The 17,387-nt window shown below is 51.7% G+C and overlaps 1 protein-coding gene across 1 annotated transcript; it reads right to left on the bottom strand.

The window, feature by feature from the left end:
- Positions 1–10,813: 10,813 nt before the first annotated feature.
- On the bottom strand, positions 10,814–13,401 carry LOC309633801 (NUT family member 2F-like; the record flags this gene model as incomplete). The annotated part of the gene is made up of 4 exons (XM_082403047.1): positions 12,642–13,401; positions 12,130–12,246; positions 11,345–11,608; positions 10,814–10,888 (listed from the first exon to the last, which is right to left on the bottom strand). Exons 1-4 carry the CDS (start codon positions 12,921–12,923, stop codon positions 10,814–10,816), a joined length of 738 nt encoding a protein of 245 aa, XP_082259173.1. The 5' UTR covers positions 12,924–13,401.
- Positions 13,402–17,387: the final 3,986 nt, after the last annotated feature.

The following is a 17,387-nucleotide window of genomic DNA, read 5'->3' as shown; positions in this document are numbered from 1 at the left end:
CTTTGCCCCTGGATCTCCCCCCACCCCGAGGACCCCAACCCTGGTCCTACCCACCTGCTGTCTTTTTCCATCTTCATCCTTCCTTCAGGCAATACTGTATTAAAACCCACCTCCTATGACAGACTCCTGTACTTCTTGACTTAAACGGCACACATGCTGAGACACAACATTCTGGAGTTGCTAGCCATCATTTGTCACTTTTAACTAAAGCGTTCTGGCCTAACCTTGGCAGAAGACTGCTTTGGGACAAATATAAGGGAGGCGTGGACCACTTTTGCCAGAAGAGGCTAAATGGATGGAACGCATCACCACTACAGGCCTAAATGCCTCAGAGCATCGAGGGTTCAGGAACAAAGTCCCACCAACAAAAACCAAGAGCTTTCAAAGATGTGTCATAACCTTTTGAGGCCACCCAGTAACAACAACGAGATGGAACACTGGTCTGGCCCTGTGCTATCCAATACAGAAGCCACTAGCCACATGTGGCTACTGAGCTCATGAAATGTGGCTAGTCAGAAAAGACTTAATACCTCCCCCAAAGAAAGAATGTAAAATAGCACATTAATAATTTTTATATTAATGAATACTGAAATGATAGCATTGCAGATATACTTTGGGTTAAATAAACTATATTATTAAAATTAAAAAAAAACAAAAACAAACAAACAAACAAAAAAAAACCGTGTCCCCTGCATTGGCAGGCAGATTCTCAACCACTGCGCCACCAGGGAAGCCCCGGCATTGTGTTTTTAGTTTTGGTTTCCAGTTGTTCATTGTTAATATTTGGAAATATGACTAATGTTTTTGTGTTGATCTTGTATCCTGAGACTTTGTTAAAGTAATTGCCACTTAGTAATTGCTTCTTAGAGATTTCTTGGAATTTTCTATGCAGACAGTCATGCTATCCATGAGTATGGACAGTAATATTTCTTCCTTTCTAATCTGTGTGTCTTTCTTTCTTTTTCTTGCCATGCTGTACTGACTAGTACCTACAGTACTAAGTTGAAAAGGAGAGATGAAAGAGGACATTCTGGCCTTCTTTTGAATTTAGGAGGAAAACATTCATTCTCTCACCATTAAGTATGATGTTTACTGTCGGTTTTTTGTAGATATTCTTTACTGGGTTGAAGTAGAGCCCTTCTATTTCTTGATTTCTGGGAGTTTCTGACATGAATGTGTGTTGAAGTTCATCAAATGCTTTTTCTTCATTAATTGATGTGGCCATGTAGATTTTCTTCTTCAATCTATTAATATGGCACATTACGCTGATGATTTCTGAATAGTAAACCAAGCTTGTGTTCCGAGAATAGACTCCAGTTGATCAGAGTGTATTGTTATTTGCTTCCTTCTTCGTGTGTTGATTTTATTGTGCAATTTTTTTCCCGTTTCCGTGTGTGAAAGCTTAGATTATTGATCTGAGACCTTCCCTCTTTTCTATTATAAGCATTTAGTGCCATTCGTTTCCCTCTTAATAGTGTTTTATCTGGATCCTTCCACATTTTATGTGTTGTATTTTCATTTTCACTCAGTTCTATTTATCTTAAAATTTTTCCTTGAAATTCCTCTTTAACCATGGATCATTTAGAAGTGTGCATCTTAATTTCCAAATGTTTGGAGGCATTCTACTTCTTGTTCTCATTTTTATACAATTTAAAGGTTAGACTGTGGACACAGTGGAATAAAATGCGATTGTGTTTGTTTAGTTATTTTATAGAGGTTCTTCAAATATCACTGGAGTGAAGTTTTCAAATACTAGTTTTACATAGTAGTTCTCAGTCTTTTGCACTTGTAACCATAAGAGAGTTCCCTAAAAATATGTAACCCTGGCTGCTGGAGCCATGTTTATCAGGGGCAGTTCACAGTCACAGGAATAGTGGGGAGTTTGTGGGTCCCCACTACACACTTTGTTCTGGGCCAGCACACAGGGATCCAGTAGGGATCCAGGGTCCAGGAGAGGGACCCAAACTTTGGGCTCTGGTGTTTCTATTGCAGAATCAGGGAAGCCCAGGTCCCGTGTGGGCAGGAACTAGGACCAGCACTGGGACACACAGGACCCAGGTCCAGTCCCTCTCCACGGAACGAGCAGTCAGGCTGAGGGAGGCCCAGCCTCTCTCCTGCTGGTCAGGGCTGAGCCAAGCTGCGGTTGCAGCTGTATTGCTCGGTAGGCCCATGGATGAGTCACCAGCTATGACAGCCGTAAGCCCTGGCTATGGGTAGTGTCCATGAAGTCTTGAGGAAGGCCGGCCTTCCTCCTGCAGGGAGGCAGTCTTGAACAGGTTAGCCCTGCCCTGTCACTACTTCAACAACCAAAATTTTCATTACTCCCTCTTGCTCCCCAACCCCACTCAGATAAAAGCATAGTTTCTCATGGGGTGGCCAACCTTTTATTTTCCAAACATTGTCAACATCATTTCATACAAGAAAGGACATTCGAACCCCAATTAACTAAGAAGCACATATTGCAGAATAAGCTCGTTTGCCCTAAAACAAGACCCTTAGCTATTTCCATGGACCATCCTTGATTTCTCCATTATGCTGCTGAGTAGTGCAAAGTTGGTGCTCAAGAACTCCTTGGATGATGGTGTGCTATCAACAGCTTCTGTGAAAGCAAGCAGCTGGCACCCTCGGTGGCTATATGGGCAGAGGAGTTGAGGAGACAGTAGGTGATGGCTCTGTGCTATCAGTGAGGGCTGTCCTCTGCCCGCATCCCTTTTAATCCCTTTGTATCCCTACCACCTGAGGAATGAAGGCAGTGATGAGTTATTGGCAGAATTGCCCTGTCTGATAAGAGGGTCACCTGCAAGCCAGAGGGCCCAAATCCTCCCTGGAACACATCACTCCCTACCCACCACTTAACAATTCGCTTCAAACAAAGGTGCACATTTGTAATAGCTGTGCCGTTAAGATATGCCGTCTGTGATTCGGACAACTGTGACTCCTTGCCCTGTTCTTGGAGGAACATGACATTTTGTAGGGAGAACCCAGGCCAGGTGGCCAAAGTCTCTGTCAAGTCTGTTTCTTCAGCCAATACTTTGATTCAAGTTGAGGGTGGTGGAGATGAGTGGGCCTTCACCATGATAGCCTTTCCCTGGTATCACTGGCCAAGGTTCCCTTTGGTGAACATTACATACAAAAGCTTGCCCAGCACATGCCTCGCTCTCAGCCGAGCCGTGGCCATGCTGCTCCTGGGATTAGGCACCTCGTTTGCACACCCTGTGGATGGTGCTCATTTCCTTGATTCTGTGAATGGGGCATTTGTTAAACTATTATTTCTTGAGGCCTGTAAACTATTATTTCTTGATGTCTGTGCAAGTTTCAATTCTGCAATTTCTATTTCCTTCTTCTTACGGATTGAAAAACACTAGTGAAATTCCTCATCTTACAATCTCTGCTCCTTAACATTAACTGTAGTCTTCTTAAAGTCCTTGGTCTTGCTCTCTCAAAGGCTCCCTGGGGCTTGATTCCAGTGGGCTGGTGAGGTGGACACCACTGAGCTTGACAACATGCCATACTCCACCCAAGCCTGGAGACCTCGGTGTCTGGGGGAAAAGGCAGGGGCCGTGAGACAGGAGACAAGAATGGAGGTAAATTCAGGGGTAAAGCCCAGGGAAGAGTCCATATGTCAGTTGCAGGTCAGCTATGTGCCCTGTGTCCGAGAAGACGCCCCTCAGTGTGGGATGACCAGCTGCTCTCCGAGAGAGCGAGGCTCCTGGCCCCGGCTTCTCATGTGATACTGGGGCAGATCCTATGCACAGAGGCTGTGGCCTGCAGGGGGCGTGTATCGGCACCTCTGCAGGGTCGAGGGGCCAAAGGGGGCCATGGGCAACCTCTCCCAGGAGAAGTCACCTGCCCTGGGGCTGGGGCATCAGTCCCTCAGACCCACACCATCTACCTTTCTACCTGGGTTCCAAGCCCAGCAAGGCACAATCCTGACTTCCCCAGTGTAGGATTTCCCCAGTGTGTGACAAGCCAGGCTGTGGCCACCTACCCCGAGGGTATAGTTCAGCGGGGCAAAGCCCGTCACTGCCCCCTGGTGAGGCAACTACAACAGAAAGGTGAGCTTTTGAGAGCAAGGGTCAGGAGTCAGGGAGGAGAGGCAGAAACCCAAGAAAGGACCCGTCGCCTGAGCCCACATCCTTGTCCACCTCTGTGGGGTCAGTCAGCCTCCAGTGTCTGCTCTGAGATCACAAGACCCCACAGTACTGGCCATCACAACCACCTGCCTCAGAACAACACAAGAGGGCACAAGAGCAGGAGGCCCATATGATAAGTGTGGTCCGTTGAGGAGGTGCTCCCTGGGCCAAGTGACAAGACATGGCTTCTCGGGGCACAGCTGCCCCCAGACTCAGCATAAATGTCTGGGCTGTGAGCCCATTGATTCTGGGAAGGGCACCAGCACAAGGTGAACAGATGCTCGATACTTTGCGTCAGGCAAGCCAGGAGCCCAGCACTGACAAGCAGCCTGCCTTACACCCTCGTGTTTCACAGGGCAGGAGCCTCGGGGCGGGGGGGGGGATGGGGCCTGCCCTGAGGTCACAGCAGAGAAGGTTTGCTGCTGGAGGGCCACACACAGGACAGCTGTATAGAATGTGATCAAAGGCTCTCTGGTGCTTCATGCCATTCAAAACCAGGGGCTCTTAAACAGCCCGAGGGTAAGATACCGCCAACTCCTTGCTGAAATTTCTGAGCCCATCCTCAGATCCCAAATTTTGCCCAGATCGCCAAAAGTTTCATGGACTTCTGGTCCAGGACCCGATTCATCTGGACTGCTCAGTGCACAGCAAGATTGCCAGGACGGGGCCTAGGGATCTTGCCCACACAACCGTCCCTGACATTTGCTCCTGGAGAACCACCTGCTCAGCTACCGACATCTCCTCCTTCCCTCTCATCAGGCTAAATGCAACTGGGAGAAAGGCAACACAAAAGGAGGCAAATGTGGAAACATAAACCCGACAGTGCTGTCTCCCCCAGCCAAGACTAAGAGTCCATGAGTCTACCCACTGCACTCACCTGAAAGCCCCCACATATCACCAGAAGCACAGAGAGCACACAGGCCATCAGATACACCTGACCTCAATTTCCTCCTGAGAGAGCACTCACGGGCCTCCCTGGGATTTGGAGGTGTCAACAATTCACTGCATTGTGGCTTATGCCACAGAGCAATTTTGAACAAGGATTATAGTACCGGTAAACTTTAAGCACTGCTTTAAGTCCAATCACTTTATGTTTAAAGAGAGAGGAGTTGGGACTTCCCTGGTGGCGCAGTGGTTGGGAATCCGCCTGCCAATGCAGGGGACATGGGTTTGATCCCTGGTCTGGGAAGATCCCACATGCCGCCGAGCAACTAAGCCCGTGCTCCACAATTACTGAGCCTGCGCTCTAGAGCCCACGAACTACGACTACTGAGCCCGTGTGCCACGACTACTGACGCCCGCGCGCCTAGAGCCCGTGCTCCGCAACAAGAGAAGCCACCGCAATGCGAAGCCTGCTCACCGCGACTAGAGAAAGCCTGCGCACAGCAACGAAGACCCAACGCAGCTAAAAACAAATAAATCAATTAATGAATTTGAAAAGAGAGAGAGAGGAATGGAATATTTTAAACAGAGACATATGAGCCCTTTAAAGGGCAAAAACATGTTGCTTACAGCTTTTCACATGGAAAAGGAAACAAAAAGTGACTGGGTTTGCCGTTTTCCTTGAATTTGTCTAGTACTAGCACTAGATAATATTGACGATCTTCACGCTTGATCACAAACAACATGATGCTGTAATATTCAAACTGTTGGTGAAACTTTTTTAATCTCATGATTTACTCTGGAACAATTGTGTTGACGTAGGTACTGATGGTGCAAAAGCAAAGGTGGCAGAAGTGCTGGCACCTTAACCCAAATCAAGGAGTAGCACCAAACTGTACTAGTTGGGCTTGTATTCACTATCATACACTTGTATTAACAGTGCCAGTTCCAGTTAAGAATGTTCTGTCTTCAACAGTAAAAATGATTTATGTTAGTAAATCTTGACCATTGAAATTGAATATTTTATAGTGGATGATGAAATTCAACATACAAACATCACACATCTGTATATCAAAGGGAATGGGAAAAAGTTAGATCAGATACTGATAAAGAGGAAGTGGATGACACGGATGATAGATGTGAAAAATTAGCTAAAATGTAGCACAGAAAAGAAACGGTCAGAAATTATGAATGAGAAATCTATGGACCTAGAGTCTGCTGGTGGCTTGATTTTGGACTTTGCAGCCTCCAGAACTGTGAGAAATATACGTCTTTTGTTTAAGCCACCCAGTCTGCGGTAGTTTGTTATAGCCCTTTGAGCTAAGACATATTTTAGTACCAAGAAGTAGCAAATACCTAAATATGTGGAAGTGGCCTTGGAATTGGATAGTAGGTAAAGGCTGAAAGAGATTTGAAGTGCATGCTAAAAAAGAGCTGAAATCGCCATAAAGTCCTTTCAGCCTATACCTATTCAAAGTGATTCTGGTGATGGCTCAGAAAGCAAAGAGGCACACTGGAGAGAAAGTCTCCATCTTTGTAGAGAATACAGAAATAATCATGAACAGACAGAAATATGGACGTTAGATGCTATTCTGGTGAGGTCTCCAACAGAAATGAGGAACACATTATTAGAAATTGGAGGAGAGGCAATTCTTATTATAAAGTGGCAAAGAACTTGACTGAACTGTGTTCTAGCGTTTTGGGGAAGGTAGACCTTGTAAGTGATGAAATTGAATATTCATCTGAGGACATCTCTGAACAAAGTTTGGAAGAAGTAGCTTGGTTCCTCATCACCGCTCCTAGTAAAACACATCAGGAGAAAGATAAATTGAAGACCAAATTGTTAAGCAAAAAGAAATCAGAACTTAGAGATTTGGAAACTTCTCAGCCTATCCATATTTGAAAGTGAGAAAGCTTGTTCTGAAGAAACTCTAAGGGTGCAGCTGAGCAACCCTTTGAAGGAGAGATCATAGGTGTGATATTAATTTAATTAGTCATCTCAGCAGAGGCCAGGAGTAGAGAAGGGACACTGCCAGTTTGAACTAAAGGGGACAGAGAAAGCCAGGCAGAATGAGGAAGGCTGTCAGAATTCTTGGATTCTACAGAATGGGAGACTAGAGCCATTTGGCTGTGAATGTGTACTCCTCTTGACGAAAAGGGAAGAAGGACCCCAAAGGTGATTCCGAGGTCATCGGGTCTGACAATCCCACCACAGGCCCAGGGGGCCTCAGTTTCAAAGTGTGAGATTGTCGCCCTCACAGAGAGTCATGGTGTAGGTGGGGGCCCTACAGAGAGCTGCAGTGTGGGTGGCACCCCACCAAGCTGAAGGAGTGGGGCTGCCCCACCGAGCTGTGGGGATGATGTTGCCACCCCAGCGGGCCTGGAGGGCAAAGCATCAAACTAAAGAGGGTTATTCTCGTTCCTTAAGATCTAATGGGATTGGCCTTGCTAGGCTTTGGACTAGCTTGGAAACTGTCACCCCTTCCTTCTTTCCTGTTTCTTCCTTCTGGAGTAGGGCTGTCTATTCTATGCCAGTCCCAACATCGTATTTGGAAACACTTAACTTGTTTGGGTCACAGATTTACAGCTACAGAGGAATTTTGCCTCAGGATGAATAGTACCTCCAGTCTCACCCATATGTGATTTAGATGGTGTTTAGATCAGACTTTGGACTTTAAATTTTACAGTTGATGTTGGAATGAGTTAAGGCTTTTGAGGCTGTTGGGGTAGAATGAATGTATTTTGCATACAATAAGGACACGAATTTGGGGTACCAGGGGCAGAATGCTATGGACGTATATCCCCCCCACCAATTCTTATGTTGAAGCCCTACCCTTCAATGTATTTGGGGACAGGGCCTTTGGGAGGTAATTAGGGCATGGGAATGGAGCTTTCATAATGGGTTTAGTGCCCTTAAAAGAAAAGACACACGAGAGATCCCTCTTTCTCTCTGCCACGTGAGGACGCGGTAAGAAGACAACCATCTGAAAAGGAGGAAGAGAGCTCTCACCAGGAACTGAATATGGCACCTTGATCTTGGACTTCCAACCTTCAGAACTGTTAAGAAATTACCGTCTGTTTTTCAAGCCACCAGGTCTATGGCATTTTGTTATAGCCGTCCAAGCTGATGAAGACACAGAGAATATATAAGATGGTCTAATATACATATATCCAGGGTTCTAGAAGTAGAGACAGGAGAGAATGAGTAGAAGTAACATATGAAAAAGATAATATTATGTTCTAGATGAGATGAAGAATGTGTATTATCAGTGAATGAAGCAAAATAGATCACATGGAGGATACATTTTTTTTAACCTGAAACTAATCACACGTCAAGAAACTGGAGAACACAAAAGACAACAGACAGTCTTCCAAAAAACAATTAGCAAGGAAACTGATCACCCACCATGAAAGGGTGTATTGATGGCATAATTTGAAAAAAACAGTAACAAAAACCATATTCGATGGAATAAATACTCAAAGTTCTGAAAGGAAAAACTTTTCCTCTGGAACTGATTACCCTGTCACATTATAATTTATAAAAGTTCACCAACAAGGGAACTGATAAATTATTTTTAATGTATGCATACAATGCAAAATTATAAATAATTAAAAAATTAAAGAACATCTAATATATCCATTTTTCTTAAAGTAAGAATGTTGAAAGAAGAAGCCAAAGGCAATATGATTTACATGACACCATATATAACCAAAAATATTGTTATTATACATAATTTTGATTATCTACAACTCTGCTAAAAGCATAAACATTTTTATAAGATGGATATATACCAAGTTCTTGATGGTGGCTATCTTTCTCATTGTTGGTGAGAGGTGTAAGATGGGACAACCCTTATGGAAAACAATATGAAGTTTCCTCAAAAAATTAAAAATATAACTACCATGTGATCCAGCAGTCCCACTTCTGGGTATGTATCCAAAAGAATTCAAAGCAGGATCTCAAAGAGATATTTGCACACCCACATTCATCGTAGCATTATCCAAAATACCCAAGACGTGAAGAAACCCAAATGTCCATCAACAGATGAAGGGATAATGGGGTCTATAAACACAAGGAAATATTTCCTTCCTTGAAATAAAAGGAAACCATGTCTCATGCTACAACATGGATAAACCTCTAAGACATTATGCTAAGTGAAATAAGCCACTCATCAAAGGACATATCATAGCCACTCACATGAAGTATCTACAGTAGTTAAAATCATAGAAACATACAAAGGTGATTGTCAAGATCTCAGGGAGGAGGAGGGAGAATTAGGGAGTCTCTGCTGTCCCAACCCCCGCCTGGGTCCTGGGGAAGGAATCAGAACTCAGAACCGGGAGAAGAGGCTTTGGCCAGCAGGGAAGGAGGGGGGGGGGGGGTGAGGCCCAGGGCGGTCCACAAAGGATCAGAGCATCTGAGTGCATTAGGAGGAAGGGGCTTCAGAGGTGGGCCAGCACAGGCCATGACGGGGGCTAAGCAGGCTGCGAGGGGGGGCAGTTCAGGGAAACAGCAGGGGTGTGCTCCCTGCCCCTCATTGTTTGCTCGTCTCACCCTTATGAGCGGGTCATTTCCCCTGCTCTGATGATTCGAAGTCTCTGCCGGCAACCGCAGGACGGTGACTGAGGCCTCCACACTCCTCAGCATGGATCCCAGCTCCCACCCAGATCTGGGGCCACAGACACCTCTCCCCCACCCCTGCTGCCCCTGTGAGCAAGCTGTTCTTGTGAAACACGGTCATAGTTTGTCAGGAGGAACTGTTTTCTATGGGAATACAAATCAGTGTTGATACCAATACACACACATGTCCAGCCATGGGTGGAAAGGGAAGGGACAGTAGTTCTGGGGTGTCTTTGCACACCCCTAGACCCCTAAGGCCAGTCCCCACAGCCACAGCCAGATGGGTCCTCCTCCCTCAGTTGAAAGAGATGCTGCTGCACAGAAATCCCACAAGTTCCACAAAGGGGCCCAACTGTCGTTTCCCTTAGACACACCTGTAACAGGTGCCCCATGAATTTCCCCGCGCCCATTCCCCTCGTTGCATCCTCACTGGGATTAAGAGGTAGCTGCCTCAACCACTCTCCACATTGCAATAATCCCAGTGGGACTAGAGAACGCTCCCGCTATGACGAGGCAGACAGTCCTGTCCCCATGGCCAAGACTTTTCCTCTCTGGTCAGGCCACCCACATAGGAAACCCTGGATGAGCGGAGGGTCACCCCAGCGCCATCGCCTGGCCACTTCAGGGAAGCAGAGAGCAGCTCCATAAAGACAAGGGCCGTCTCCAGGCTCCGTCCTAGAAACTGGTTAGTGTCCAGAGGGCTGAGAGGCACAAAAGCAGCTCTCCCTCCCCAGACGGTTCAGGGATGCAGAAGATGCTACAGATGCCCCAGAAGGCCCCTAGCCAAGCAGGCTTTAGAGAAGCGGATGATGAGGGGGTCCCTGGGGAAAGTGAGGGCTGTGCGTTCCCAGGGGCAGCCTGAGGAGTCCTTGTCTATGTGGAGGAAAGGTTTGGCCACCTGTAGATCCATAGCTCCTGTGACCTCCCTCACCCTTCCTTCCTCTCAGGATCGCTCTCTGTGGAGCAGCTCCACACGAAGAAGATGACAGTGGCCTGAGAGCATTTCCCACCAAAACTATCTTTATTCACAATTTTCATACATCACTCCAAAGGTCCTGCCCACACCCACCTCCCCCACCTCTCTAACCCCCCACAATCCCAGGATCAGCGCTGGGGTGAGGAGGAGCCCCTAGGCTCCCCTGGGGGGCTCGCCCTGGAGGGCCGGCCCGGCTGTTCCCTACTGGCTGCAGTGCTTCCTCTTCTTCTTCCTCCTCTTCTCTGTGACAGACGGGTCACGCTTTCTCTTTCTCGGCTGTGAGGGGCAAGCCAGCCCCAGAGCCAAGGCTGGCCTCTTAGAGACCCCGTGGCCAGCCCCGGGGATGGGCAGCTTCTCAGCAGCGGCTGGGAGCCCACACAGAGCCCGCTTCCTCGACTTGGGAGCAGCTGGTGGAGCTGGGCTGGGGCCTCTTCTCTGAGGGGAGGGGGCCTGGGGAGCACTCTGGGCCCCCCAACCTCCAGGGGAGGCCAGGCCTGAGGCAGGGGCAGGTGTCTGGGACAGCCCGCAAGGCGGCAGGCTCTGCAGAGAGGCCAAGAGGGAGGTCAGGCTGGGGAGCGCCTCCTTGTCCTCACTGGACGCGTCCCTGGGCCCTCGGGCCTCCCGAACGGGAGATGCCCCTCTGAGAACAGACGCATCCCTCGGTCCCAGTAGAGGGCCAGTGTGCCTTTGACCCTGGGGAGGACAGGGCCGTCCGGCCCGAAATGGAGAGACCTGCTGACGTCCTCGAGAGGGAACAAAGACTCTGAGCACGAACGGGCCAGTGTCTGTTCGGATGGGCCTATGAAGAGCCTCACAATCAATCTCTGGTGGGCAGGCTTCATCACTGACCCCTCGATGGCGGTCTTGGTCGTGCCTCTGGGCATCTTGGCCGGCGTGGGACTCAGATGGACTTGAGCCCATTCCGGGTGCACTGTGGCTCGGGGCTGCCGGCCCACCGTCGTCCTCTTTCAAGTCCAGGAGTTGTTTCTGCACCAGCTGGTAGGAGGGAGGAGGACAGTGACAGCTCCACTCGCACGTGTGAGAGGAGAAGCACTGGGCAGTGGGACAATGGCCCTGGGGGGGAGGAGGGGACGGGTGACCCCAGGACTAGACTCCAAATACAGACACGGTGGCATTCCTGCCATCCTCCTGCACCTTATTCCCAGCTGTGTGTCCTTCCCTCCGCTCCCGGCTCCCCATCCTCTCCTTCCTATCACCCTGCGCTGCACCCGCCCCAGAGAGGGCCCTTCCCCATGCCAGGCCTCCGAGGCACGGAAGGGACGGACAGAGCCATGTGGGCCTCCTGTTCTGGGGCCCTACCTCTCCCCTGCTCGCTGGGGTCCCTCCGTGCCCTGGTCTTCCTGGGTGTCCCTTGTCTCCCCTGTTCTACCTGCGATCCCTCCCTCCTCTGGCTCCCCTGGGCCACCTGGTTTCCCCTGTCCCCTGGATCACCTGGGGTCCCCCCTCCCCTGGAGTCCCCTGGCTCCCTAAGTGTCCCTCTCCCTCCCCTGGCTCACTTCTTCAGGGGTGAGTCCTTCCTCCTGCTTCAGCTCCTCAGCAAGGGCCAAGAGATCCAGCTGTGGGTCTGGGGAAAACAGTTCTGCCAGGGATCGAGGGTGAATGACTGCCTCCACCTGGGACAGAAAGAAGAGGCTGTGAGCATCCTTGGCCAGGAGTGGCCTGTGACACAAGAAGACCAGGAGGGAAAGTGAAAAGCAGAGACCCACCCCCACTCTCCTCCACAAGGCGGGGATGGTCAGCACACACACACACACACACACACAAACATGCACATACACAGTCACACACAAAAGAGCACATATACAGATGCACATACACAGACACACAAAGGCATACACACAGACACAAACATATACACACATACATCTGCGTAAACCTCCCCTAACACCGGGCTCAGGAACAAGGAGCTGAGCTTAAGTCCCATCGGCCTGAGCAGAACCCAGATCTTGGGTGCTGAGAGTTCCATGCCCTGGCATCTTGTAGACCCCAGGCTCCAGGCCCAGCCTACCTTGGTGACAGAGTCTTCCCGGGAACGCAGCTCGTCAATGTAGCTCAAGAGACACGGGTCCAAGCAGGTGTCGTCCTCTTCCTGCTTCAGCTCATTTCCGTCCTTTCCACATTCTGCATGTGACTTGCCTCTGGCTGAGTGGACGGGCCCCACCAGCGCCTCCATCCTGTCCACATACTCCCTCACAGTCTCAGGGGGAATCTCCTTGGGCGCCTTGGGCTCCGGGGTCCGCTGGGATCTGTGTGGCTTCGGGTGCGAGGGCTGGGCCCTGGGGCCGGACATCCTGGGAGCACAGGCTGAGGCAGAGCAGGAGGAAGGGAAGGAAGGTGAGGGACTCCCGGTCCACCTCCTGACCACCGAGCGCACGTTGGTGAGGGCATTGTTTGGGGGGCGTTGATGTGGGTGTGGGAGGGGTCAGGACCATCTGAAGCCTCATGCACAGTTGGAGAGGGGAGGTTAGGGGGTCATCTAAGAGAGTCACAAGTAAGGAAGTGGGGAACCTCCAATTTTCTAGGGGTCTCCCCATCAAGCCCACTTCTTAGGCAGACTTCGTGTGGGGTCCTTTGACAGGGAGGTGTGAGAGGAGTTACAAAACTGACCAAGTCAATACCCCGTAGTGACAAGGGGCAGCTGAGACCCCACCCCCCCACCCCCCGCCTCGGTGGCTGTTTTGGTTGAAAGACCAATGCCCCTGTCTTGAAAGAAAAGGATCCACATGGGGACGGTGGCCAACCCTAGGCCCCTGTTACCTGTGCCTTCAGCTCCAGTGGGAAGCTGGTTGCCTGGCTGAAGGCGCACTTTCGGGGCTGGGGGCCCCCGAGGATCCAGCTTCGGTGGGGCTGGAGGAGGCAGGTCCTGCGCGCACTGCATCCACTGCAAATGCTGAATGTGCGTCTCCTCCTCGGCCGCAAATTCCATGAACCTGGGGGGTGACGGAGGCACAGGCCACCCTGAGAAAAAGGCCTGGGTTCTGGAGCCCAACAGAGGCAGCCAAGAATGAGGCACTGGGAGAGGATGTGCCTCGGGGCCGTCAAGGCCCTGTGCGGTGCTGTCCACAGCAGAGAGCTGCTCCTGGAAGTGATAACAAGATCTGGGACCCTTCCTGCCTCACCAGCACTGGAGGGCATGCAACAGCATAGACCCAGGTCGCTGAATTGAACCAGGTCAACGGGACACATGGCTGACCCAGGGGGCACCCTCCTCATGCCCCCGTCCCCATCCAGAACCACATGAAGGGCTGACAGCCAGAGGCTGGAACAGGCATGTGTTCCCCACAGGGGTCCTTGCCCGAATCCAGGACACTGGGCTAGGACTGAGAGTCCTGGAACATAGACCTGGAGACAGGGCCCAGGAGAGGCTGGACGATGTGGATGCTGAGCTTAGAGGAGAGGCCTTCCCTTCCTCTGAGAGGCGCTCGTTTGTTTGCTTTTGTTTCTTACACCAAGGGGATTACCATGGAGCAAACACTGGAAGGGCCGGAGACCCTTGGGCCGACGACAGCTGGCTTCCCCAGCCTCTTCAGGGATGCCAGGGTACCCACTCAGGGCACTTTTCATGAGGAGAGGTGGTCCCAAATCTATGTTAAGTGGCCGCCAGCCGCCCACCACTAAGGAAGCAGCAGGCTGGCGGGTGGAGCTCTTTCCCCGGCCCAGCCCATATGGCCGGAGTTGGACCCCTACTGGACTCACAGCTTCACCCTGCCCCGTCCTGAGACCTTCATGTCAAGGCAAGGGTAGGTCAAAATCAGGGGAAGGCAGAGCTCCTGGTGGAGGAAGGACAGAAGTCTCAAACGCTCAAGGTGAGGGCGGGGTTTCCGGGGGACAGTAGGGCCCCTGGGCTGCGGGGCCCCTGTGCTGGGTGACAGCCCTTCTCCTCTGTCCTCTCTGATGAGCACCCCCACGGCCAGACCCTGCCCTCACCCACTCGCCTCACCCTCCACGCAGCCCCTGGGCCCAGGACGCTGACTCACTTTTCGGCCATCTCGTAGTAGATCATCCGGTCAAGGTTGCTCAAGTGCCGCCATTCCTGCACGGCCCTCCGCAGTCCCTCCTCCAGCGGCATGGTGGGATTCAGGCGGGCCACGGATCGAAGCACTGGGCTGTAAGCCCTCGGGGTCAGTCTCCGGGCCCAGCCCAGCCCCCACCTGCCTGAGCCCACCCGCCCATGTGGACCACACATCGCTCAACCCAGAATGACTGAGCAACAGGAGGGTGAGAGGCGGGCGTCTGGGAGGGCAAAGACAAGCCTTCCCGGCCACTGCTGTCACCGCCTCACACTCACTCAAGGATGACCATCCACTCCCAGGCTAGAGCTGGGACATTGTGCCTTGGGGAGCTCTTTTCCTCCTCAAGGCTGCATTTTCATGATAAAAATCATCATCATCAATCAGGCATGGCATGTGCCAAGCAATCTGCTAACACTTCATAGATTAGCCCAAGGAGTCTTCGGCACAGTCCTCTGAGTGAAGTGTAATTGTCCCCTTTTTACCAGGGACCGGAGGTTTAGGATGGAAATGCCTGCCAGGCTCACAACTCTAGTGGGAGAGAGCCCACGCCCTTAGGAGAGCTCTACCATCACCCTGTTCCTCGTGGAATTCTCCACAACGAAGTGGAGGCATGCATAAAGCGCTCTCCTGGGCCCCGCGCTCCTCCCCCTCCTCTGAAGTGACCTCCCCTGGTCATGTACGCTCAAGTCCTGTATGAAAGGACACGGCACCACAGGAGAGTGCGGCATCCACTCCTGGGCTCCTCACCTTACACCACGACCCTCTCTGACTGCAAGTCTTCAGTCCATATTACCATGAGAATCATGGAAGAGCAAGCTGGCCAGACTCACAGGGTGGTGGGGCCCGTTGAGATAGGGCACATTTCAGTCCTGATGTCACGGACTGGCAGGCCCACCCATGTGACCGACAACGTGCCTTCTCATAGCATGGACATCGCCCTCACACCTTCCTTCCAGTATCCCTAGAAACCTAACGTGCGAGTCCATCCCCAGTTCCTCTTTATCTAAAAGCTCCCATAAGCTCAGGACCCCCTGAGCGTGCACTCACATGAGAAAGCAGGAGAAAGCTTCTGCATCAGGACTCAGGCGAAAGTGTCTCAGGGCCAGGGGTTTGATGTGCTGCCAACGTCGGAAGTTACTGTACTCTCTCTGGGTGTTAGAGGAGCCATCCTGCGAGGCGTTGGACTGGTTGGTGGCCAGGCGGCCCTCCCTGGAAGTGCCATGTGGCCATGGCCCAGAGTTCACTGGGCGAATGATAGGGGTCAGCTGGGCAGCTGGTGGTGGAGCTTGAGGAGGAAAGCCTGGGGTCCAGCCTCCCTTGCCAGCCTGACGTCCTCGAGAGGGAACAAAGACTCTGAGCACGAACGGGCCAGTGTCTGTTCGGATGGGCCTATGAAGAGCCTCACAATCAATCTCTGGTGGGCAGGCTTCATCACTGACCCCTCGATGGCGGTCTTGGTCGTGCCTCTGGGCATCTTGGCCGGCGTGGGACTCAGATGGACTTGAGCCCATTCCGGGTGCACTGTGGCTCGGGGCTGCCGGCCCACCGTCGTCCTCTTTCAAGTCCAGGAGTTGTTTCTGCACCAGCTGGTAGGAGGGAGGAGGACAGTGACAGCTCCACTCGCACGTGTGAGAGGAGGAGCACTGGGCAGTGGGACAATGGCCCTGGGGGTGAGGAGGGGACGGGTGACCCCAGGACTAGACTCCAAATACAGACACGGTGGCATTCCTGCCATCCTCCTGCACCTTATTCCCAGCTGTGTGTCCTTCCCTCCGCTCCCGGCTCCCCATCCTCTCCTTCCTATCACCCTGCGCTGCACCCGCCCCAGAGAGGGTCCTTCCCCATGCCAGGCCTCCGAGGCACGGAAGGGACGGACAGAGCCATGTGGGCCTCCTGTTCTGGGGCCCTACCTCTCCCCTGCTCGCTGGGGTCCCTCCGTGCCCTGGTCTTCCTGGGTGTCCCTTGTCTCCCCTGTTCTACCTGCGATCCCTCCCTCCTCTGGCTCCCCTGGGCCACCTGGTTTCCCCTGTCCCCTGGATCACCTGGGGTCCCCCCTCCCCTGGAGTCCCCTGGCTCCCTAAGTGTCCCTCTCCCTCCCCTGGCTCACTTCTTCAGGGGTGAGTCCTTCCTCCTGCTTCAGCTCCTCAGCAAGGGCCAAGAGATCCAGCTGTGGGTCTGGGGAAAACAGTTCTGCCAGGGATCGAGGGTGAATGACTGCCTCCACCTGGGACAGAAAGAAGAGGCTGTGAGCATCCTTGGCCAGGAGTGGCCTGTGACACAAGAAGACCAGGAGGGAAAGTGAAAAGCAGAGACCCACCCCCACTCTCCTCCACAAGGCGGGGATGGTCAGCACACACACACACACACACACACACAAACATGCACATACACAGTCACACACAAAAGAGCACATATACAGATGCACATACACAGACACACAAAGGCATACACACAGACACAAACATATACACACATACATCTGCGTAAACCTCCCCTAACACCGGGCTCAGGAACAAGGAGCTGAGCTTAAGTCCCATCGGCCTGAGCAGAACCCAGATCTTGGGTGCTGAGAGTTCCATGCCCTGGCATCTTGTAGACCCCAGGCTCCAGGCCCAGCCTACCTTGGTGACAGAGTCTTCCCGGGAACGCAGCTCGTCAATGTAGCTCAAGAGACACGGGTCCAAGCAGGTGTCGTCCTCTTCCTGCTTCAGCTCATTTCCGTCCTTTCCACATTCTGCATG

This window comes from Balaenoptera borealis, assembly GCF_965194805.1.
Source record: "Balaenoptera borealis genome assembly, chromosome: 8".
Taxonomy (NCBI): Eukaryota; Metazoa; Chordata; class Mammalia; order Artiodactyla; family Balaenopteridae; genus Balaenoptera; species Balaenoptera borealis.
The sequence above is the reverse complement of the archived record's forward strand: the minus strand, read 5'-3'. Positions and strand labels throughout refer to the sequence as shown.